General features: G+C 49.3%; 1 protein-coding gene across 1 annotated transcript in view; it reads right to left on the bottom strand.

The window, feature by feature from the left end:
* Positions 1–2,115: 2,115 nt before the first annotated feature.
* Positions 2,116–20,075, bottom strand: part of kifc1 (kinesin family member C1) — a 102,609-nt gene continuing 84,649 nt past the window's right edge. The window contains exons 14-17 of the mRNA XM_073036434.1: positions 18,135–18,274; positions 16,954–17,027; positions 11,858–11,933; positions 2,116–2,319 (exon numbers count right to left, since the gene is read on the bottom strand). Coding sequence (XP_072892535.1) covers positions 2,266–2,319; positions 11,858–11,933; positions 16,954–17,027; positions 18,135–18,274 — 344 coding nt within the window. The 3' untranslated portion in view covers positions 2,116–2,265. The remainder of the gene's footprint in view (positions 2,320–11,857; positions 11,934–16,953; positions 17,028–18,134; positions 18,275–20,075) is intronic.

The following is a 20,075-nucleotide window of genomic DNA, read 5'->3' as shown; positions in this document are numbered from 1 at the left end:
TGTATTCTCAGCAGGGCATTGCCTGGTGTACAAGGAGCAGGGGACACAGAGGGGGCACTGACTGGCGTGTATTCTCAGCAGGGCATTGCTTGGTGTACAAGGAGCAGGGGACACAGAAGGGGCACTGACTGGCGTGTATTCTCAGCAGGGCATTGCCTGGTGTACAAGGAGCAGAGGACACAGAGGGGGCACTGACTGACGTGTATTCTCAGCAGGGCATTGCCTGGTGTACAAGGAGCAGGGGGCACTGACTGCCGTGTATTCTCAGCAGGGCATTGCCTGGTGCACAAGGAGCAGGGGGCACTGACTGGCGTGTATTCTCAGCAGGGCATTGCCTGGTTTACAAGGAGCAGGGGACACAGAGGGGGCACTGACTGGCGTGTTTTCTCAGCAGGGCATTGCCTGGTTTACAAGGAGCAGGGGACACTGAGGAGGCACTGACTGGCGTGTATTCTCAGCAGGGCATTGCCTGGTGTACAAGGAGCAGGGGACACAGAGGGGGCACTGACTGGCGTGTATTCTCAGCAGGGCATTGCCTGGTTTACAAGGAGCGGGGGACACTGACTGGCGTGTATTCTCAGCAGGGCATCGCCTGGTGTACAAGGAGCAGAGGGCACTGACTGGCATGTATTCTCAGCAGGGCATTGCCTGGTGTACAAGGAGCAGAGGGCACTGACTGGCGTGTATTCTCAGCAGGGCATTGCCTGGTTTACAAGGAGCAGGGGACACTGACTGGCCTGTATTCTCAGCAGGGCATTGCCTGGTGAACAAGGAGCAGGGGACACAGAGGGGGCACTGACTGGCGTGTATTCTCAGCAGGGCATTGCCTGGTGTACAAGGAGCAGAGGACACAGAGGGGGCACTGACTGGCGTGTATTCTCAGCAGGGCATTGCCTGGTTTACAAGGAGCGGGGGACACTGACTGGCGTGTATTCTCAGCAGGGCATCGCCTGGTGTACAAGGAGCAGAGGGCACTGACTGGCATGTATTCTCAGCAGGGCATTGCCTGGTGTACAAGGAGCAGAGGGCACTGACTGGCGTGTATTCTCAGCAGGGCATTGCCTGGTTTACAAGGAGCAGGGGACACTGACTGGCCTGTATTCTCAGCAGGGCATTGCCTGGTGAACAAGGAGCAGGGGACACAGAGGGGGCACTGACTGGCGTGTATTCTCAGCAGGGCATTGCCTGGTGTACAAGGAGCAGAGGACACAGAGGGGGCACTGACTGGCGTGTATTCTCAGCAGGGCATTGCCTGGTTTACAAGGAGCAGAGGACACAGAGGGGGCACTGACTGGCATGTATTCTCAGCAGGGCATTGCCTGGTTTACAAGGAGCAGAGGACACAGAGGGGACACTGACTGGCGTGTATTCTCAGCAGGGCATTGCCTGCTGTACAAGGAGCAGGGGACACTGACTGGCGTGTATTCTCAGCAGGGCATTGCCTGGTGTACAAGGAGCGGGGGACACTGACTGGCGTGTATTCTCAGCAGGGCATTGCCTGGTGTACAAGGAGCAGGGGACACTGACTGGCGTGTATTCTCAGCAGGGCATTGCCTGGTGTACAAGGAGCAGAGGACACTGACTGGCGTGTATTCTCAGCAGGGCATTGCCTGGTGTACAAGGAGCAGGGGACACTGACTGGCGTGTATTCTCAGCAGGGCATTGCCTGGTTTACAAGGAGCGGGGGACACTGAGTGGCGTGTATTCTCAGCAGGGCATTGCCTGATGTACAAGGAGCAGGGGACACTGACTGGCGTGTATTCTCAGCAGGGCATTGCCTGGTTTACAAGGAGCGGGGGACACTGACTGGCGTGTATTCTCAGCAGGGCATTGCCTGGTGTACAAGTAGCAGGGGACACAGAGCGGTCACTGACTGGCGTGTAGAGACATGAAGAGTTGGGACCTGCAGAAACTTTCCCTCAGGACAGATTGTGCTTCAGAACAGAGTGCAGTGCTTCAAGGGCAAGATGATTTTTGTGTGTCTTTTCCATCTGCACATACAGCGGTGCAGGAACCACGCACAAATTCTTGAGAGGAAGCTGGCTGCCGAGACTGCTCAGCATGTGCAAATGCTCAGGTCAGGGTTAGGGTCAGTGAGACACAAACAAGCCAACATAGCAAACTCATCTTTATTAAGACACTAATAAAATTGATGCAGGTATTAATTAAAAAAGCGCCCATGAGCTGGAAACCAAAGAGAGCAATGGAGGAGATGCAATGTTACTGAAGATGCCATACATTTCTTGGCTTCGGATAGCTGTTCACTCACATGATGTGTTTCCGGTTCACCTGTGCAGTTCCAATCATACACTCGTTCACCTAGACAAGGATGCATACCAGAAGAGATGGTGAAATATTCCTTCTCCCCCACTAAATGGACAATGACATTCAAGTTTAACGGGAAGATGGAGATATGGGGAGCTTAAAAACATGACAGGGTTTCGCCAAACAGGAGAGGTTAGAAACTCTGCACCTTTAACCCTTGTCAGACCAGCTCATCACGTTTCTCCTGATTAAAACCACTGCACCAACTCAAACTGAAAGATGCAGTGAGCCACATGGAGATCAGCTCCTCAGATATTCCCCGAGGCTACAGTAAACAGTTGCTGATGTGAAACTTCAGTAATCTGCTGAGCCTTCCTGTCATCCTGGAATCCAACCCAAATGCCGGCGGAAGCTCCCGGATCTGTGTACCAGTCCCAGTGTACTGAAACATTACAGCCCACGGTAGGGTAGTGATGATTGCAGACCAGAGTGTTGGAGGTCAGAATTCAATGCTGGTGTCTGCTTCCTGTGACCGTGTGGGCTCTGGGTTCCTCTCAGTCCAAAGATGAGCCAGTTAATCAGTAATTTTATGTTGTCCTATGTTTAGGCCAGGGTTAAATTGGTGTGTTGCTAGGCAGCACACTTTATGGGCTGAAAGGATACGTTCTGTGCTGGATAAAAAGTCACCACACCTTCCTCAGGCAGACATTTATTTTGAGATAACAGCATGGGAACAGGCCTTTCTGACCTAACAAACCCACGTCACTCGTGCCCAAATAACCCGGTAATCCATTTGCCTTTGGACTGTGGGAGGAAATCAGAGCACCCAGAGGAAACCCACACAGGGAAAACAAACGTAAAAGCTCCTTACAGAGATCTGTGAGAAATGAACTGATGTTGTTGGTGCTCCAAGTGTTACGGTAACCATGACACGACTGTCACCTCGAATACCTCTCCCCCCCACCCCACTGTAATAGTGTTACAGTAACCACGACACAAGTGTCACCTCGAATACCTTCCCCCCACCCCACTGTAATAGTGTTACAGTAACCACGACACTAGTGTCACCTCGAATACCTTCCCCCCACCCCACTGTAATAGTGTTACGGTAACCACGACACTAGTGTCACCTCGAATACCTTCCCCCCACCCCACTGTAATAGTGTTACGGTAACCACGACACTAGTGTCACCTCGAATACCTTCCCCCCACCCCACTGTAATAGTGTTACGGTAACCACGACACTAGTGTCACCTCGAATACCTTCCCCCCACCCCACTAATAGTGTTACGGTAACCACGACACAAGTGTCACCTCGAATACCTTCCCCCCACCTCACTAATAGTGTTACGGTAACCACGACACAAGTGTCACCTCGAATACCTTCCCCCCACCTCACTAATAGTGTTACGGTAACCACGACACAAGTGTCACCTCGAATACCTTCCCCCCACCTCACTGTAATAGTGTTACAGTAACCACGACACTAGTGTCACCTCGAATACCTTCCCCCCACCCCACTGTAATAGTGTTACGGTAACCACGACACAAGTGTCACCTCGAATACCTTCCCCCCCACCCCACTGTAATAGTGTTACGGTAACCACAACACTAGTGTCACCTCGAATACCTTCCCCCCCACCCCACTGTAATAGTGTTACGGTAACCACGACACTAGTGTCACCTCAAATATCTTCCCCCCACCCCACTGTAATAGTGTTACGGTAACCATGACACCAGTGTCACCGCGAATACTTCCCACCCGCCCACCCCACTATAGGTGTTACGGTAACCACGACACAAGTGTCACCTCGAATACCTTCCCCCACCTCACTGTAATAGTGTTACGGTAACCACAACACTAGTGTCCCCTCGAATACCTTCCCCCCACCCCACTGTAATAGTGTTACGGTAACCATGACACCAGTGTCACCGCGAATACTTCCCACCCGCCCACCCCACTATAGGTGTTACGGTAACCACGACACTAGTGTCACCTCAAATACCTTCCCCCCACCCCACTGTAATAGTGTTACGGTAACCATGACACCAGTGTCACCGCGAATACTTCCCACCCGCCCACCCCACTATAGGTGTTACGGTAACCACGACACAAGTGTCACCTCGAATACCTTCCCCCACCTCACTGTAATAGTGTTACGGTAACCACAACATTAGTGTCCCCTCGAATACCTTCCCCCCACCCCACTGTAATAGTGTTACGGTAACCATGACACCAGTGTCACCGCGAATACTTCCCACCCGCCCACCCCACTATAGGTGTTACGGTAACCACGACACAAGTGTCACCTCGAATACCTTCCCCCCCACCCCACTGTAATAGTGTTACGGTAACCACAACACTAGTGTCACCTCGAATACCTTCCCCCCCACCCCACTGTAATAGTGTTACGGTAACCACGACACTAGTGTCACCTCAAATATCTTCCCCCCACCCCACTGTAATAATGTTACGGTAACCATGACACCAGTGTCACCGCGAATACTTCCCACCCGCCCACCCCACTATAGGTGTTACGGTAACCACGACACAAGTGTCACCTCGAATACCTTCCCCCACCTCACTGTAATAGTGTTACGGTAACCACAACACTAGTGTCCCCTCGAATACCTTCCCCCCACCCCACTGTAATAGTGTTACGGTAACCATGACACCAGTGTCACCGCGAATACTTCCCACCCGCCCACCCCACTATAGGTGTTACGGTAACCACGACACTAGTGTCACCTCAAATACCTTCCCCCCACCCCACTGTAATAGTGTTACGGTAACCATGACACCAGTGTCACCGCGAATACTTCCCACCCGCCCACCCCACTATAGGTGTTACGGTAACCACGACACAAGTGTCACCTCGAATACCTTCCCCCACCTCACTGTAATAGTGTTACGGTAACCACAACACTAGTGTCCCCTCGAATACCTTCCCCCCACCCCACTGTAATAGTGTTACGGTAACCATGACACCAGTGTCACCGCGAATACTTCCCACCCGCCCACCCCACTATAGGTGTTACGGTAACCACGACACAAGTGTCACCTCGAATACTTTCCCCCCCCACCCCACTGTAATAGTGTTACGGTAACCACAACACTAGTGTCACCTCGAATACCTTCCCCCCCACCCCACTGTAATAGTGTTACGGTAACCACGACACTAGTGTCACCTCAAATATCTTCCCCCCCACCCCACTGTAATAATGTTACGGTAACCATGACACCAGTGTCACCGCGAATACTTCCCACCCGCCCACCCCACTATAGGTGTTACGGTAACCACGACACAAGTGTCACCTCGAATACCTTCCCCCACCTCACTGTAATAGTGTTACGGTAACCACAACACTAGTGTCCCCTCGAATACCTTCCCCCCACCCCACTGTAATAGTGTTACGGTAACCATGACACCAGTGTCACCGCGAATACTTCCCACCCGCCCACCCCACTATAGGTGTTACGGTAACCACGACACTAGTGTCACCTCAAATACCTTCCCCCCACCCCACTGTAATAGTGTTACGGTAACCATGACACCAGTGTCACCGCGAATACTTCCCACCCGCCCACCCCACTATAGGTGTTACGGTAACCACGACACAAGTGTCACCTCGAATACCTTCCCCCACCTCACTGTAATAGTGTTACGGTAACCACAACACTAGTGTCCCCTCGAATACCTTCCCCCCACCCCACTGTAATAGTGTTACGGTAACCATGACACCAGTGTCACCGCGAATACTTCCCACCCGCCCACCCCACTATAGGTGTTACGGTAACCACGACACAAGTGTCACCTCGAATACCTTCCCCCACCTCACTGTAATAGTGTTACGGTAACCACAACACTAGTGTCACCTCGAATACCTCCCTCTACCCCACTGTGTTATGGTAACCACGACACTAGTGTCCCCTCGAATACCTTCCCCCCACCCCACTGTAATAGTGTTACGGTAACCATGACACCAGTGTCACCGCGAATACTTCCCACCCGCCCACCCCACTATAAGTGTTACGGTAACCACGACACAAGTGTCACCTCGAATACCTTCCCCCCACCCCACTGTAATAGTGTTACGGTAACCACAACACTAGTGTCCCCTCGAATACCTTCCCCCCACCCCACTGTAATAGTGTTACGGTAACCATGACACCAGTGTCACCGCGAATACTTCCCACCCGCCCACCCCACTATAAGTGTTACGGTAACCACGACACAAGTGTCACCTCGAATACCTTCCCCCCACCCCACTGTAATAGTGTTACGGTAACCACAACACTAGTGTCCCCTCGAATACCTTCCCCCCACCCCACTGTAATAGTGTTACGGTAACCACAACACTAGTGTCCCCTCGAATACCTTCCCCCCACCCCACTGTAATAGTGTTACGGTAACCATGACACCAGTGTCACCGCGAATACTTCCCACCCGCCCACCCCACTATAAGTGTTACGGTAACCACGACACTAGTGTCACCTCAAATACCTTCCCCCACCTCACTGTAATAGTGTTACGGTAACCACAACACTAGTGTCACCTCAAATACCTTCCTCTACCCCACTGTGTTATGGTAACCACGACACTAGCGTCACCTTGGATACCTTTCCCCCAACCCATTGTAACACTGCACAGTTGCCTGAATCAGATTCATATTCACCATGATCTTTTCACACACTCTGGATGAATCACACCATGCACAGTCGTTCAGAATCAGATTCACCACGATCCTTTCCACACTCTCTGGATTAACCTTAAGTCAGTGCTCCCCAAATTCCATCAATATGTGGACTTGGCAACGAGGGGGGAGAACGTGTTGGACCTGGTTCACACAAACATCCTCGACGCGTACCGGGCAGAGCCTCGCCCCCACCTCGGATACTCAGACCACATCTCTGTTATGCTAATCCCAGCATATAGACCGCTCGTCAGGCGCTCCAGACCAGTTCAAAAGCAGGTGAAAACCTGGCCAGTAGGAGCCATCTCTGCTCTTCAAGACTGCTTTGAGCACACTGACTGGCACACATTCAGGGAGGCTGCAACCGATGGTGACTCCACCAACTTAGAGGAGTACACAGCATCAGTGACCAGCTACATCAGCAAGTGCACTGATGATTTTACTCTGTCCAAGACCATCACTATATGCGCTAACCAGAAGCCATGGATGACCGTGGAGGTGCGTGCGCTACTGAGGACCCGTGACTCCGCCTTCAGAGCAGGCGACAAGGCAGCCCTAACAACAGCGAGGGCCAAACTGTCCCGAGCCATCAGAGGGGCAAAGCGTGCACATGCCCAGCTAATCCACAGTCACTTCCAGGACAGCGGCGACATGCGGCGCATGTGGAAGGGCATCCAGGACATCACCAATTACAAGACAACATCACCTGACTGTGCAGGTGATGCCTCCCTCCCAGATGCGCTGAATAACTTCTACGCCCGGTTTGAGGTGGAAAATGGGTCAACCCACGGAAGGCTGCTGGACCAGACAACATTCCTGGCAGAGTGCTCAGAGGATGTGCAGACCAGCTAGCAAATGTTCTCACTGACATCTTCAACATCTCCCTGAGCAGCGCCACCGTTCCAACGTGCTTCAAGGCCGCCATCATCGTCCCCGTGCCGAAGAAGTCTTCAGTGTCCTGCCTAAATGACTACCATCCCATTGCATTTACATCCATATCATGTAGTGTTTCGAGAGGCTCGTCATGAGGCATATCAAGACCCTGCTGCCCCCTCACTGGACCCCCTACAGTTTGCGTACTGTCCCAACCGCTCAACAGATGACGCCATTGCCACCACCCTCCACCTGGCCCTAACCCACCTGGACAAAAAAGACATACGTTCGAATGCTGTTCATAGACTTTAGTTCAGCATTCAACACAATCATCCCTCAGAAACTGACTGGAAAGCTGAGCCTACTGGGCCTGAACACCTCCCTCTGCAACTGGATCCTAGACTTCCTGACTGGGAGACCTCAGTCAGTCTGGATCGGGAGCAGCATCTCCAACACCATCACACTGAGTACGGGGGCCTCCCAGGGCTGTGTGCTCGGTCCACTGCTGTTCACTCTGCTGACCCACGACTGTGCTGAAACACACAGCTCGAACCACATCATCAAGTTCGCCGATGACACGACCGTGGTGGGTCTCATCAGCAAGAACGACGAGTCAGCTTACAGAGAGGAGGTGCAGCGGTTAATGGACTGTCTTTGAATGTGAACAAAACAAAAGAGATGGTTGTTGACTTCAGGAGGGCACGGAGCGACCACTCCCCGCTAAACATTGACGGCTCCTCGGTAGAGATCGTTAACAGCACCAAATTTCTTGGTATTCTGACAGAGAATCTCACCTGATCGTTAACAGCACCAAATTTCTTGGTATTCTGACAGAGAATCTCACCTGATCGTTAACAGCACCAAATTTCTTGGTATTTCTGACAGAGAATCTCACCTGATCCCTCAACACCAGCTCCATAGCAAAGAAAGCCCAGCAGCGTCTCTACTTTCTGCGAAGGCTGAGGAAAGTCCATCTCCCAGCCCCCGCCCCCATCCTCATCACATTCTACAGGGGTGTATTGAGAGCATCCTGAGCAGCTGTATCACTGCCTGGTTTGGAAATTGCACCATCTCGGATTGCAAGACCCTGCAGCGGATAGTGAGGTCAGCTGAGAAGATCATCAGGGTCTCTCTTCCTGCCATCACGGACATTTACACTACACGCTGCATCCGCAAAGGAAACAGCATTATGAAGGACCCCACGCACCCCTCATACAATCTCTTCTCCCTCCTGCCGTCTGGGAAAAGGCTCCGAAGCATTCGGGCTTTCACAGCCAGACTATGTAACAGTTTCTTTCCCCAAGCTATCAGACTCCTCGATACCCAGAGCCTGGACTGACACCTTGCCCTACTGTCCTGTTTATTATTTATTGTAACGCCTGCACTGTTTTTGTGCACTTTATGCAGTAGGTCTTTAGTTTAGTGTAGCTTTCTCTGTGTTGTTTTTTCTTATTACGTAGTTCAGTCTAGTTTTTGTACTGTGTCATGTAACACCATGGTCCTGAAAAACGTTGTTTCATTTTTACTATGTACTGTACCAGCAGTTATGGTCAAAATGACAATAAAAGTGACTTGACTTGACTAATCACACCGTGCACAATCATTCAGAATCAGATTCACCATAATCTTTTCCACACTACCTGGATTAATCACACAGTGTACAGTTGCCTGAATCAGATTCACCACGATCATTTTCACACTCTCTTGAGTAATCACATTGTTCACAGTCATCAGATTCATATTTACCATGATCTCTTCCACACTCTCTCTGGATTAATCACACCATGCACAATCGTTCAGAATCAGATTCACAATCTTTTCTACACTCTCTCGGATTAATCATATCGTTCACAGTTGCTCAGAACCAGATTCATGATCTTTTCCACACTCTCTGTTGGATTAATCACACCATGCACAGTCGTTCAGAATCAGATTCACCACTATCTTTTCTACACTCTCTCTGGATTAAACGCACCATGCACAGTCGTTCAGAATCAGATTCACCACTATCTTTTCTACACTCTCTCTGGATTAAACGCACCATGCACAGTCGTTCAGAATCAGATTCACCACTATCTTTTCTACACTCTCTCTGGATTAAACGCACCATGCACAGTCGTTCAGAATCAGATTCACCACTATCTTTTCTACACTCTCTGTTGGATTAATCACACCATGCACAGTCGTTCAGAATCAGATTCACCACTATCTTTTCTACACTCTCTCTGGATTAAACGCACCATGCACAGTCGTTCAGAATCAGATTCACCACTATCTTTTCTACACTCTCTCTGGATTAAACGCACCATGCACAGTCGTTCAGAATCAGATTCACCACTATCTTTTCTACACTCTCTCTGGATTAAACGCACCGTGCACAGTCGTTCAGAATCAGATTCACCACTATCTTTTCTACACTCTCTCTGGATTAAACGCACCATGCACAGTCGTTCAGAATCAGATTCACCACTATCTTTTCTACACTCTCTCTGGATTAAACGCACCATGCACAGTCGTTCAGAATCAGATTCACCATGATCTTTTCTACACTCTCTCTGGATTAAACGCACCATGCACAGTCGTTCAGAATCAGATTCACCACTATCTTTTCTACACTCTCTCTGGATTAAACGCACCATGCACAGTCGTTCAGAATCAGATTCACCACTATCTTTTCTACACTCTCTCTGGATTAAACGCACCATGCACAGTCGTTCAGAATCAGATTCACCACTATCTTTTCTACACTCTTTCTGGATTAAACGCACCGTGCACAGTCGTTCAGAATCAGATTCACCACTATCTTTTCTACACTCTCTCTGGATTAAACGCACCGTGCACAGTCGTTCAGAATCAGATTCACCACTATCTTTTCTACACTCTCTCTGGATTAAACGCACCGTGCACAGTCGTTCAGAATCAGATTCACCACTATCTTTTCTACACTCTCTCTGGATTAAACGCACCGTGCACAGTCGTTCAGAATCAGATTCACCACTATCTTTTCTACACTCTCTCTGGATTAAACGCACCGTGCACAGTCGTTCAGAATCAGATTCACCATGATCTTTTTCACACTTTTGGGTTTGGTCACAAAGAAACATATGTTTTCTACAGCACAATACAGGCCCGTCAGCCAACAATGCTGTGCTGAACATGTACTTACTTAGAAATTACCCATAGCCCTCTATTTTTCTAAGCTCCATGTACCTATCCAGCAGTCTCTTAAAACACCCTATCGTATCTGCCTCCACCTGTTGCCGGCAGCTCATTCCTTGACACTCTATGTAAAAAACTTACCCCTGACATCTCCTCTGTACCTATTTCAAAGCACCTTAAATCTCGTGTTAGCCATTTCAGCCCTGGGAAAAAGCCTCTGACTATCCACACAATCAATGCTTCTCATCATCTCTATCAGGTCACCTCTCATCCTCAGCTTCTCCAAGGAGATTCACTCAACCGATTCTCATAAGGCATGCTCCCCAATCCAGGCAACATCCTTGTAAATCTCCTCTGCACCCTTTCTCAAGTTTCCACGTCATTCCTGTAGTGAGGCGAGCAGAACTGAGCACATTGTGCACAGTAGTTCTGCTGTGGAGCACAATATAGAGTACAAAAGCTGGGATATCAACATATTGAACTGCCAGCTCCTGTGCTCAGTGCCCTGATTGACAAAGCCCGTGAGCGATACACCTTCACTGATTAGAAACACATTCCTGTACTCCCAATGTCATCAGTTTGTCAGAGTTAAATGTGCTGCTCCAAGGAGCACTCTATCCTTACCCTCTGTAATGAGTCAGCCTATAGCCAGGGCAGTGGGTAACTTATTTTTTAATTCTTTCTTACCTCTCATTTAATACGTGCATATCTGTGCACTGTGACACTGCCATTTCCTTTGGGATCAATGAAGTATTGATCTTTGGCCCATACTCCTATTTAGCCCTGGTAACCTTTATCACTGTCCGCACCCTACCAATTGTGGTATCGTCCACAGACCTCACCAAGCTGAGAATAGTTAGCCTACCTGACAGGCAAAGCGCAAGGCATTCAGTGATTCACTGAAATTTTCCTCCAGAGGAGACACATTCACGAACATCAGCCTGCAAGATACATGTTCCAATTACAATCCAATTCAGATCTGAGACAGTTACTCAATGCTAGATTTTCAGGATGTTCTGGAGAAGTTTGGATAATGGGCACTTGGCAAGAGCCAATTTAAAAAATAAGTGAGGCTTAAGCGAAGCGTCCAGCGTTCGAGTGGAGCAGCTTGAGATGGCAAGAAGAGGCGGAGGCCAGGTTGAGATTCCTGTCAGATTTCTCGGTCTTTGTCTAATTAGAGCAGTCAGAATGGATCCGAGGTCTGTGATGTGCTCTTTATGGCAGATCTACAGATCTGCAAGGCATCAAGGGTATAAAGACCCTGACGAGCGTTACTACAGGAGTTATACAAGGCAAGCAAAAAGGGGAATGTTGCAATAGTCCTGGGGGATTTCAATATGCAGATAGATTGGGAAAATCAGGTTGGTGCTGGATGCAAAGAAAGTGCCTACGAGATGGCTTTTTGAGCCCACTAGGGGTTCAGCTATCTGGAGTAGGTGTTGTCCAATGACCTAGATTTGACTAGGAAACTTAAGGAACCCTTTGGAAGCAGCAATCATAGAATTCACCCTGCCATTTGAGAGAGAAGCACTTTTTTATTATTATTATTTTTATTCTTTCTTACTTCCGTTCTAATATTTGTAATCTACCATGACACTCTAATTTCCTTTGCGATCAATAACTTTCCGATCTATCTGTCTAAAGTGAAATGCTTCAATATTGCAGTGGAGTGTAGGATATTACAGCAGCTGGAGAGAGGAGCTTGGTTGCAAGGGGACACTGGCAGGGATGACGGCAGAGCAGCAACGGCTGGAATTTCTGGGAACAATTCGGAAGGCACAGGATATATACATCCCAAAGATGAAGAAGGATTCTAAAGAAAGATGACACAACCGTGGCTGACATGGGGAGTCAATGTTAACATAAAAGCCAAAAACAGGGCACGTCAAGTAGAATATCAAAGAGGATTCCAAAGGTTTTTCAAATATATAGTGTAAAAGAGAGGCAAGAGTGGATATCAGACCACGAGAAATGGTAGATTAACTGAATAAGTATTTTGTATCAGTCTTCACTGTGTCTGAGGGCGTCGGGGGGCAGAAGTAAGTGCAGTTGCCATGACTAGGGAGAAGGAGCTTCGGAAGCTGAAGATCAGGAGGCAGGTACGTCACCTGGTGAACTACATATACCCCCCCCCCCCCACCCCCGGGCCCTGACTGCTCCCCAGGGTGGCTGGAATCACTAAATTCAAGAAAGGTTCCGGACATGGGAATAAAGGGAGCTTTTTCAGATTGACTGCTTCTTTTTACGTTGTACGTCAATGATTTGGATGATGGAGCTGATAGCTTTGTGGGCAAGTTTGCGGAAGATAGGAGGAAGAGGTGTAGTGTTGAGGAAACAGAAGGACTTAGACAACTTTGGAGAATGGGCAAAGAAGCAGCAGATTGAATACAGTGACGGGAAGGAAGTGCACTTTGGTGCGAGGAATAAAGGCACAGGGAGAGAAAATTCAAAACTCCGAGGTGCAAAGAGCTTGAGTGTCCCCATGCAGGATTCCCTCGAGGTTCCCTCGAGGCCGAGTCTGGTGAGGAAGGCAAATGCAATGATGGTGAGGCCTCACTTGGAGTATCATGATCAGTTTCAGGCCCCTTATCGCAGAAAAGATGTGCTACTGATGTTGGAGAGGATTCAGAGGAGGTTCACAAAAATGAGGAGTGTTTGGGCCTGTATTCACTGGAATTCAGAGAATGAGGGAGGGGGAACCCTATCAAATATCGAAAGGCCTCGATAGAGTGGATGTGAAGAAGGACCTGTTATGGGGGACTCTAAGACCAGAGGACAGAGGGACATCCATTTAGAGCAGAGATGAGGAGGAATTTCTTTAGCTAGAGGGTGGTAAATCTGTGGAATTCATTGCCACGGGTAGCTGCGGAGGCTGCGTCATTGGGTGTACTCAAGGCGGAGACTGAAAGATCCTTGATTAGTCAGGATGTCGGTGATTACGGGGAGAAGGCCAGGGAATGGTGTTAAGAGGAAAATGGAGCAGCCATGATGTAGAGCTGCGTTGTGTTTCTATCTCGCATTGGTTCAACAGCTGAAAGTTACGGTATATATTGCTACCAACAATATTGGTTAAAAAAAAAGGAGGCCCTTAATAGAGAGTATGGGGAGTTAGGCAGTAAGCTGAAAAGTAGGATTTTCAGGGTAGTAATCTCCGGATTGCTCCCTGCCCCATGAGTCAGCGAGGATGATTTGGCTGGTGAATGTGTGGCAGAAGAACCAGTGGCAGGGGTTTGGATTTATAGATCATCAAGATTTCTTCTGGGGAAGATACAACCTGAAGGACGGGTTACAGCTGAAGCTGAGGAAGACCAATATCCTTGTGGGCCGGTTTGCTGGGGAAGGTTTAAACTAACTTGACAGGGAGATGGGAACTGGAGTAATAGGTCAGAGGCTGGGAAAACTGGTGTTCACGTGGATACAGTGTGCAGTGAGACTGAGGCAGGTGATTGCAGTCAGTGGATGAACTGAAGTGAGAAGGGTGATGTCTGGGTGGGTCAGCACAAGATTGTGGCCGTCACAGAGAAAAGCGCAGGAATGGCTGCTGGATGCTTCATATGTGTAAAGGGAGGGAGGTGAGTAGTGGCATTGCTAATCGGGGATAGTACCACAGCCGCAGAAACGGAGGATGTCACTAAGTCAGTGAGGCTGGAATCAGAAACAGGACGGAGTACTCTCTAGACCACCCAACAGCAACAGAGACACTGAGAAACAGATGACACAGTTGTCATGTGTGACTTCAATTTCCCTAATACAAATGGCACCTCCTTGGTGGAAAAGGTTCAGATGGGGCAGAGTTTGTTAGGACTCCTGACACAATACGTAGACAGGCCGATGAGAGGAGAGGCCATTCTGGACCTGGTACCAGGCAATGAAGCACACAGGACATCCAAACTCTCAGTGGGTGCAACTCACTGGGCACTGGAGAGGGATAGGAGCCGATGGCATGGGGAAGTATTTAATCGGCATAGACAGCAACCTGTGAGCATAAATTGGGAAAAGATGCACCCAGGGAAACGTGAAAGCTCACAGCAACACACACAACACGCTGGAGGAACTCAGCAGGTCAGGCAGCATCTACGGAAATGAATCAATAATTGATGTTTTGGAATACCTTATTTTATCAGGACTGGAAAGGAAGGAGCAAAAGCCAGATTAAGATGGGGGGGGGGGGGGGAGAGGGAAAGACAGTGGGTGGAGAAGGGGGATGAAGTTGGGAGGTGACAGGTGGCTAAAGGAGAAGGAATCTGACAGGACAGCATAGTGGACCACAGGAGGAAAGGAAGGAAGGGGGCACCAGAGGGAGGTGAGAGACAGGTGAGGAGAAGAGGTAAGAGAGAAGAGTGAGGGGAGAAATGATTAGAAATGAGAGAAACAAAAAGATAGAGCAAGGAGTTTCTGCTCCATCCCAAAGAGGGTATGGTCTGACTTGTCAGAATGAGAATGGGATTGGAATTAAAATGGTTTCCATTCAGGAAATCCTGCTTGATGCTCAACAAAACACTCCCCCAATCTGTGACAACTCTTACAGCGTATGTGGAGGCTGTTGAGGGAGCTCCAGGGTGTTCTGAGTAGGTTTGTCCTATTGAGGCAGGGAAAAGATGGCAGGGTGAAGAGTCATAGTTGACAAGAGATGTGAACCATCTTGTCAAGAGGAAGAAGGAGCTTACTTACAGTTTAGGAAGCAAGAACAGGGCCTCAGAAGTTTAGGAAAAGGGTCTTAGAGAGTTACAGTGTAGCCAGGAAGGAGTTTGAGAATGGAGTTAGGTAGAAGGAAACATGACAAGACGGACTAAAGAAAATGCCAAGGCGTTCTACACGTACATGAAGAGCAAGGTGAATAAAGTGAGGTGAACCCGGTCAGGTATAGACGAGATCCTGCAGTTGGAGGAGGTAGGAGAGGACCTTAATGAATACTTCCATAAAGTATTCACCAGTTACAGAGTAGAACAGCTCGAGCTGGAACTTTTAAAAAACATTTGGATAGATGTCCCTGGCCCTGGACAGAGGGAGAGATATCTCTGGACAGGATATACCCCAGGGGAAACGAGAGGGGAGATGTCTCTGGACAGGACATACCCCATGGGAAATGAGGGGGGAGGGAGAAATGTCTCTGGACAGGATATACCCCAGGGGAAACGAGAGGGGAGATGTCTCTGGACAGGACATACCCCATGGGAAATGAGGGGGGAGGGAGAAATGTCTCTGGACAGGATATACCCCAGGGGAAACGAGAGGGGAGATGTCTCTGGACAGGATATACCCCAGGGGAAATGAGGGGGGAGATATCTTTGGGCAGGACATACCCGATAGGAATCGAGGGGAGAGATTGCTGTACCTTTGCCAATGACATAGCGTCTCCACTGGTCACAGTGGTATACAACTGTACTAGATGATTGCAGGGTGGCAAGTCCTTGTTTTAGAAATTTTGTTGCAGAAATTTAATAGAGATACTCCTGGAAATTATAGACCAATGAATCTTGTGACAGCAGTGGGCAGACTCATCTTGGAGAGTCGGTTTACCAGGACTTGTAGAAGGATTTCAGGTTGTAGCTCAGTTTGAAACGCTCAGGGATGAAGTTAGAGCTATGGATATGGTGTAATCGGATTTAGTTCTCAGAAGTCCTGAGGCATGGGACCCAGGGAAACTAGGTGTAATGTTTGCCGCCTGGATCTCAGTGACCAGTGATTTCTCTGGGACTCCTTTTTATTGACTTTGCATGAGGAAGTGGGCTAGCAAATTTGTAGGTGAGATTTGTAGAAAGTTGGTTGAGGGAGTTGTAGGTTACAACAGGATATTGACAGGATGAAAAGCTGGGCTGAGACGTGGCAGACGGGAAACTGGAAAAGTGTGAGGCGATTTCCTCTGGACATTTGAATTTGCCGGGTCAATGGCAGGGTTTGTAGCATGTGGAGCAACAGTGGGACTCGGCCGTCACAGGTACAAAGAGGGTAGCAACTTACACCTTGGAGTTGCCTCCCAAACTGTTCTGCAGGAGATAGGTCAGCTTGCTGCTCCGGTAGGGAATGTGCGACTCCTGGAAAACAGAAGTAGTGGGAAGGGGTGTCAGTAAATTCATCCACAATACACACCAAATTAATGGCAGCACAGTCCAGCTGGGAGAACACACCACACTCCTGCAAGTAGACAGTCCCTGCTGCCACAGACTAACCCTCCACACCCTGAACTGTCCTGTCAGAGTCCACAGGGAGCGAACGTGCTGACTCTAACACACCACACTCCTGCCACAGTCTACTTAGCTTTGCACAAATGCTCTATGACCCAGGCCCAGCAGAATCATCCACTGTCCCAGCCTCGGGCAGCAACACACTATCGAACAGCGAGTATAATCAGAACAGATCGGTAAACTCCCACACAGAGAGTTAGATAGAGCTCTTATAGATAGCGGGATCAAGGGATATGGGGAGAGGGCAGGAACGGGGTACTGATTGCGTATGATCAGCCATGATCACAGTGAATGGTGGTGCTGGCTAGAAGGGCCGAATGGCACATACTGTCTATTGTCACACAAGCTAAGGAGTTGCTGTGAACATCAGTACACTGGAGGATCAGACCCTTCACCCACAATGTTGTGCCAAACCCATTAAATTAGTAATCAAAGGGCCATCTAAACTAATCCCCTCTGCCTACACAATCTCCATATCCCTCACATTCATGTGCGTATCTAAATGTCTCTTAAAAGTCTAAACACAAGAGATTGCACAGGGGCTAGAAACGCAGAGCAGCACATAGTTAAATATAAAAGCCTCTAATGTTTCGGCCTCTCCCACCACCCAGACAGCACTTGCCAGACATCCTTCAGTCTGTGTAAAAAATGCCGCTCACATCTCCTTTCAAATTCCACCCCTCTCACCTACAATGCATGCCCTCTGGATTAGACGTTTCAACCCTGGGAAAACGATACTGTCTGTCCACTCTATCTACGCCTCCCTTAATCCTATCGGATCTCCCCTTCACCTCCGTCACTCCAGCTTTGCTGAATCTCTCATGCCCTGAAATCCAGCCAGCACCCTGGTAAAGCTCGTCTGCACCCTCTGGAACACTAGGAAAGGGGAAAGGGAGAAGGGAATGCTCCAGACTGGACGGGGGAACAAACTGAACCCACTGTCGTGCTGAGCCTTACCTTGTTGGACAGCGACATGAAAACACGTCCAAGGCAGGAAAGGCTTGTGTTGATTGCTAGAGCCTCGCGTAGACGTTCGCCTTTTGACTGAGATTTAGCCAGGCGCTCACTGCCTGCCAAGTCCACGAGACACAGGGTTGCTAAGAAAATGTAAAACACAGCAGAGTGAGCAGAAGCTCCATCGCCACACGTCGCCCGGGGCAGCTCCACGTGGAGACAGATCACTTGAATAGCGTGAGTGGGGAAATGCCAGGACACATCACCTGTGGGAGGTACCCAGGAAGCTGGAACCAGTCAGAGTCAGGATGAGAAATGGCCCCGCTTCATCTAACAAACCAATGCAGCCAAGCCCTCCTTCCTCGATGGTTTCCAGCCAGGGTGGACGAGGCCGTAATTGCAACATGAGAAGAACAGGATACAGAGCTGGCCAAGTAGGATTAAGTACGTCACAGGCCGTGGACTGAGGAGGAGCAACTAATTCATCAGGATCAGTGTTGTGGGGTGATTCCGCATACCCAGCATTGTCAGAGTAGCAACACTGGACACAGTAATTTGCCAGTCTTTGCACTCCCACTGGTTCCGCCTCATTGCCGGAGAAGACAGATTTAAGGAGTGCTCAGTTCTGGTTGTCTCGTTATTAGGAAGGACGTGGAAGCTTTAGAGAAGATGCAGAGGAGATTTCCAGGATTAGAGAGCATCTTTTCTGAAGTAACTGAGCTTTGACTCGCGACCAATTCAGGCATCAGAAATTTGAGAGGAGATTTGACCGAGTGGAAAGAGGCAGCATCGGACAGCGACCAATTAGCGTTTGGGATTGGTTAGCAAGAGCAAATTAAAGGGAAGCTGAGGCAAGTGCAGCGGCCGTCGCCTGAGTGGACAGAGATAGAGTGGTGGTCCATGAAGAGAAGCTTCAGTCAGAGAAAGCTAAAAAACAGAAAAGCTCAAGGGTCCCTGACAACTGCGGGAAGTGCATCCAGCTGCAGCTTCCATCAATCCGCGTCAAGGAGCTGGAGCTGGAGCTGGAGCTGGATGCACTCCGGATCATTCAGGAGGCTGAATAGGACATGCAGAGAAGGCAATTACACCCAAGCTGCAGGACACAGCAAACTGGGTGACAGTCAGCGAGGGAAAAGGGGCTAAGGTCATTCTCCTCAACAGATAAATCACTTTGGATACTGTCAGGGCGAGATGACCAAACAGAGGAGAGTCACAGTGGTCGGGTCTCTGGCACTGACTCAGAAGGGAAGGGAAGAGAAGAGGAGTGCTGTGGTAATAGGGGATTCATTAGTTACGAGAACGGACAGGAAGATCTGTAGGCAATAATGAGATTCCCAGGTGGTATATTGCCTCCCAGGTGCCAAGATGTAAGATATCTTGGACTGAGTCTTCAGCATTCTGAAATAGGAAGCAGAACAGCCGGAGATCGTGGTTAAAGTGACACAGGTAGGCCGAGTGACGAGATTCTGCAGAGGGAGTTAGGTGCTAAGTTAAAGGGTAGGACCTCCGGAACAGCCGGAGATCGTGGTTAAAGTGACACAGGTAGGCCGAGTGACGAGATTCTGCAGAGGGAGTTAGGTGCTAAGTTAAAGGGTAGGACCTCCGGAACAGCCGGAGATCGTGGTCCATGTGGATACCAATCACCTGAGTAGGACAAGTGTAAAGTGAAAGGTGAGAAGTTTAAGTTGAAACATCTTCACTCAGAGGGTCATGAGAGTGTGGAATGAACTGCCAGCACAAGTGGTACATGTGAGCTCAATTTCAATGATAAAAGGAGTTTGAATAGGTACATGGGTGGTAGAGATATGGGAGGGTGATAGACCTGAAGCAGGTCGATGGGAGTAGGCAGTGTGAATGGTTCTGGCATGGACTAGATGGGCCGAAAGCCCTGTTTCTGTGCTGTACTTCTCTGTGACACTAAGATAGGTTTAACAAGCTTGGGGT

This window comes from Hemitrygon akajei, chromosome 2 (genome assembly GCF_048418815.1).
Source record: "Hemitrygon akajei chromosome 2, sHemAka1.3, whole genome shotgun sequence".
In the NCBI taxonomy this organism is placed as follows: Eukaryota; Metazoa; Chordata; class Chondrichthyes; order Myliobatiformes; family Dasyatidae; genus Hemitrygon; species Hemitrygon akajei.
Note: the sequence above shows the minus strand (reverse complement) of the source record. Positions and strands in the feature narration are given on the sequence as shown.